We start from the raw sequence: 5729 nt of genomic DNA on the forward strand, positions 1-5729 counted from the left end.
ATATTAGCTGAAGAAAGCCGCAATGTATCGAAACTTTTCTTTGACATTAAGTCCCAGAATAAGTGCCCTTCTTTGTTAATTTCTATGGTGAGCCACAGCATGCATGCACCTGCAGCTCCCCTTTAGGGACACATTAAGATAGTAGTGGTTTGTGCTCCTTCGTCTCTGCTTCTCATCTTCATTCTTCCCTGTTCTGTGACTACTTCTGAGTCCTCCAAAACCTTTCCTCAGCCTTCTGATAGTGAAGCTCTTTGGTTTCCCTGGCAGTGTTGTCTCGTTAGCCACTGTAGCTGGCCTTTCTTGTCAGATTTTCTCGTGGGGTCTGCCAGCTCCTAAATAATGACATGGAGACTTCTTATGAAAACTTGACATTTTGCTCAGACTTGTCCACAACTAACTTTTATAATTTAATTAACCTGTTTCTATTAATCTACATTTTGCCACATAGCTTTTTACTTGTTGGCATGGTTATATCTGAAGGCAACAGCCACAGTCGTAAGGCCGGCGTAGCTGCTTGGCAAAATCCAGCAAAGTGGAGCGGCACCACGCCGCCGTGCCGCTTTTGGCTTTGCTCTCCACATGTTGGATACGTGAGGGGACTTTTAATATTTATACAATTTGAGGATGTTAGATTGAAGGAAAATTTCTTATGAGTCATTTGTGCCTTCTCCCAGGAGTACTGCTTCTAAGCTTCCAAAGGAAAGTCCTGAGCTACTACCCTTCCCACTTTAGGAAGATAACCTTATCTCTTGAAGGTCTTTAGGAAGATAACCTTATCTCTTGAAGGTCTTCCTTACACTCGTTCTCTAGCGTTGTGACGCTAGAGAAGCCAGAGGTCTCTTTATGAAGATAAGAGATATTTCTGAAACATCTATCCTTGTACTTAATTCAGGAACACCAAGGCAGAGATATTGGGCGCTTCAAAGAAATCTCACACTGGCTCAGAACTGAGAGCTAGACAGTTATTTATTTGCGGGGAAAACTTACAAATCAGGATTCTCTGCTTGAATGGTGGATGGAGATGAGATCCAACCAAGAAAAACAGGAATCAGGGGTGAGGAGAGAAGGTGCTGGATGCCCTTCAGTATCCAGGTAAATAGTCTATGAGGCCACGCCCCAGTAGATGGGCAAACCTTCCTGCAGCAGGAATAAGATGATCAAAGTAAACTTTAAAATGTCAACAGGATTGGATGGGCTAGAGGAGCTGGCCACAGATCAGATTGCAAGCCTCTTCCTACTCTACACTCAGGTGATTATGTGGCACATATAGCAACAAAGTTACCTCTGCCCACACAGAAATTTATATTGATAGGCAAAGAATGGTGTGGATAAAAAGATGAGGTGTCAGAACTTTTTATAAAAGTTAGCTTGTGCAGAGCCACTGTGGTGTTTTATGACCAAGGAACAAAAGATTTCCATGATTTACGTAAATAAATTCTATAAAGATATAAAATGTAGACACTGTATTATGCCAGAAATTGAATAATAACTGTAGCAGCTTTGGCCTGACCAGTTTTCTTGGGCACTCTGGCTACTTAGAGTTGATAAACAGCTCGGGACATGGCAAACTGCCCAGGCAGGCTTGAAGATTTTCTGTCTATTGTCCTTAAAGCCCCCAAAGCTGGCAGTCTGAGAATGGGCTGTCATATGCCTCGAGAAACTTAAAAGTTGTGTTACGGGGTTGATGAGTAAAAATGATTGTAAAAGATAATTTTTTTCTGTCATGGCTCATCAATGATGACTAAACTTATGACTCCAGTGTGCAAGAGGAAAAGCTAAACACATGTCTGAAACCAAAAATGATATGATCTGTATTTTGGAACACATGAATCTCTCCATGCTTACTAAATTCTGTATAAAGAGGCACTCTTGCTGCTACTCAGTCAGGCTACAGGATTCTCTGAACAATCATGCCTGGCTCACCCCCCCCCCCACCCAGATTCATCCCTTGTTCTTTTCTCTGCCCAGAAGTCCTACCTAACCTCTCCTGCCTAGCTATTGGCCATTCAGCTTTTTATAGTGCAAACAAATATCATGCAACATTTCCTCCTTTTTGTGTAAAAAACTCTTAACACAGTAAAATTATATATGCAGTAATAACAATTATCAAATAATGATTACATTAATGTCTAGTTCATTTGTATTTGGCGATTCAGAGAAATTACTCTTTTACCTCTCCTATCTTAGTGAGTTCAAAGTTTTATACCTAAACCACTTTCTAGCCAGGTGGTGGTGGTGCACACCTTTAATCCCAGCACTCGGGAGGCAGAGGCAGGCGGATCTCTGTGAGTTCGAGACCAGCCTGGCTCCAAAACCACAGAGAAACCCTGTCTCAAAAAACCAAAAAAAAAAAACCAAAAAAAAAAAAAAAAAAAAACAAAAAAACAAACCTAAACCACTTTCTATCATAACTTGTATTGCTTACCTAAAAATACCTTTTTAGACCTTAAAACAGTTTCTTAAATAACTTAATCTCTTATGTCTCTCATTCTTATAAACTTTACATTTTTTATAAGTTTCTTTTTTGACTTTAGTAACAAAGAAAATGATATAACTGTCTTAAGTCTTCAACACTATGAGAGACTCAAGAAGGATATAGTATTACCTGAGTAAACAGGAAGTGTAGAGCAAAAACTTCCAGAACTCTAGAAATAACAGAGACAGCTTCTGCCTAGACAGTCACCCAAGGTTACTCTGTAACGTTGGGGCATCCATCTTAGGTCTGCAGGCCTAGAATATCTGACAGACTGTGAAACAGGAATTTTAAAGGACTGTACTACTTTGTCTTAGCAAAGTTCAGCAGTTGCTTTCTTTTGTGTCCTGCTTGTCCAGTTTGGACAGTATATTGTCAGTAATTGAGGCAAGGGCAGTTCTTGACCTAGTTTTGCTACAAAGGAAGCAAAGTCCATATGGAGGTTCTTCAATGCCCTCCATCCTTTTTTGAAGTAAATTGGTGCTGCAAGGAGCAGGCATGTCTCAATGTCATGAATAGCCTTTATGTTATTAAAACACTTTTAATGGCATGTTCTGTGGGTTTCTGAAGTTCTGAAAACCAATTTTATATCTAAAATATATCTCTGATGGACCTTGATGGGAAGAGACAACACTCAGTCTCATTCTGAGATTCCTGGAGGCAGGATCACCATTTCAGATTGAGGTAGAGGTAAGAGCCAGTGGCTGTTTTGCTTTTCTGACCCTCACGTTGAACCCCAATATGTCTCTTGGTTTTTATTAATCATGCTTCAGGTTTTATCCCGTTGCATCCTACATGTAGTTCTTCCTTTGGGCTAGTGTAGGCCTTCATCATTTCTTGCTTGAATACTATTAGCAATCCAACTTTAAAAAACTTGCTGCCCCTTTCAGCCTATCTGCCACAAATTGCCAGTCATTCAATACCTCTATTTGCACAGTTAGTTTTATTCTATTGCTTTTGGGATAGATTGTTATAAATTGGCAGAAGTGGTCCATTATATTTAGGTCCCTGTGCACTGTTCCTTGGGTTCTTTCTGCTGTGTGCATCCTTCACTGTGAGAGTACCTTGTACGTGTCACTCTACCCTCACATATGCTTTTCAACATGCCCTTTTGTTGGGTTTCTTGTGGCCTTGCAAACTCAAGTTTGTTTTGCTGACACCTCTGCTTCCTTGTGTTTCCATGGCCATCTTTGCACTTTTTATATCTGTTAGGCCATGGGCTCCTGGAATGTAGCATCATTCGTTGTTCTGTTCTGTGATAAGACTAAACTCAAGACTTTGTATTACTATATGCTTTAATTACAAATTTTTAAAAATCTTCAATTCTATTTTTCTTACTAGTTTATTACTGTTTATTGTGTCTTGGTGACTATTATTGAAAGTCAACTTCTCAAGACTGATTCTCATGAATAATTTAATGTTACTAATGCTTATATTGTATCTATTTTGAAATACTTTAATTTACTCCTTGTAGCTATAATGATCCAGCCTTCTATGAAGAATGCAAACTGGAATACCTCAAGGAAAGGGAAGAATTCAGAAAAACCGGAGTTCCTACCAAGAAGAGGCTACAGAAGCTTCCCACAAGCATGTAGGCAAATAGTGAGTCAGGAAGCCACTTGCAATATAACCCGAAAATAATGGACTGAAAAAAATGTTTGCTCACCTAATCATGAACTACCGATTCTTTTGTATGAAATAAAATTCTTTATTTCAGAGTTCTAGTTTATTAAATATGGGATAGGAGGAAAACTAAATGGAATGTTTTCTGTTTTTTTTTTGTCGTTGTGTTTAAGTTCTTCCACAACTCTGACTGAAGGCACTGAGCTGATGGTCTCAGAATTCCGTAAGTACATTACCTTCTTCCAGTCATGCAGGCTGAAGCCTAGCATAGGACAAGAGCCATCAACTCTGCTCATGGTATCTGGACTTCACTCCAACACTGAGTGTGCTACTGTGGGCACCAGTCCCAGTGTCTGTGACAACTTAGCCAGCCTTGCCAGAAGATTGGGTATATAGGCAGGGCTTTGGCCTTTACACAGATGAAGTTAGGTGAATTAATTTTCTGAAACCTTTGATGGAAAAGTTTCAGCACTATGTTTCTTGATCTTTTCAACTTCATATAATCTCTGATTTTAAGAAGTTGTCAAGTGTGAACTTCTGTAACACTGGGGATTCGGGAGGAGGAACTGTGGTTAAGTTTCTGCTCCAGTGTGTTAATTTGAGCCTTGGCTGGGCTTATTTATTTATTTATTTTTTCCACCATGTTCTTAAACAGAAAGATAAGATTTAGCTTTGGCTCCAATCCCATGAAAACATTTTTTTTTTTCTCATTCAAATGTGTGCTAAGTTTCACACAGTACTCACCAAAGAACTATTTTACTCCTGACAAAGAATCCGTTTTCTCAGACCACAGAACAGTAAGAGGTGGCCAAAGGCAAGCAAATACAGTAAGTCTAGAGACTACAGAATGGAGAGAGTCTGTTGCCACTGGTGCATCTTATAATTCACAGGGCCACAGTTCTTGTTTTCAGTGACTCAAAGAAAAGGTGTTGCAGTTGTTGTAAGAAGTGAATGAAGTTGTAACAAGATTTTTGTTGTGTGACATATAATCAATAGGTATTAGACAAATTGCTTATAGTCATCTCTTGTACCTGCTGCAGATGTATCTTTGGTATACTGGGTTTCAGCAGTTGCACACTCATAGGGCATGTTTATTCTTGACTTACATATGCATTCAGTTTTATTTTGGCCTCAACTCAATACAAGAATCTTTAGAGGTGTAGGTTTTTCTCGGGCTAATAAGTTATCAAGAGGGAGGAACAGGTACTCCTTCTAGTATTGAGTTACAGGTGTGCTTAACTGGATTTCCTTACCAAAAGAAACCCAGCTATTCCAGAAAATTTCAAGGGAAACACTTTGGAATGTTAGGCTAATATGAAAAGGACTAATAAAAATGCCAATTTTAATGAATCACAAAATACAGATAGTACCATGCCACCTCTTCAACCACAGGGTTGACTAAGTATATACTTAAGCATTTCTGGCTAGGTAAAAATATTTTGGGGTTCATCTTTTCTAGCTAAGGACTCTTACACAGGTCATTAACACTTAAACTGTTAAGAGCATTAATCCAGCTGTTCTAGCATTCCTTTTTGATAACTTGTTACTACTAGGAAGAGGGAATGTTTGAGAAATAAAATTAATACCAGACTTTGGAAATATACATAGGCAAGGACATTATTTCACATCCAAC

The 5729-nt window shown here is 39.0% G+C and overlaps 1 protein-coding gene across 2 annotated transcripts in view; it reads left to right on the plus strand.

Moving 5' to 3' along the window:
* Cmc1 (C-X9-C motif containing 1) overlaps positions 1 to 4191 on the plus strand; it is a 69689-nt gene extending 65498 nt beyond the window's left edge. For both annotated transcript variants that reach the window (XM_075964235.1, XM_075964236.1), the window contains exon 4: positions 3948 to 4191. In XM_075964235.1, coding sequence (XP_075820350.1) covers positions 3948 to 4068 — 121 coding nt within the window. In that variant the 3' untranslated portion in view covers positions 4069 to 4191. The remainder of the gene's footprint in view (positions 1 to 3947) is intronic.
* Positions 4192 to 5729: the final 1538 nt, after the last annotated feature.

Source organism: Microtus pennsylvanicus, chromosome 3 (genome assembly GCF_037038515.1).
Source record: "Microtus pennsylvanicus isolate mMicPen1 chromosome 3, mMicPen1.hap1, whole genome shotgun sequence".
Taxonomy (NCBI): Eukaryota; Metazoa; Chordata; class Mammalia; order Rodentia; family Cricetidae; genus Microtus; species Microtus pennsylvanicus.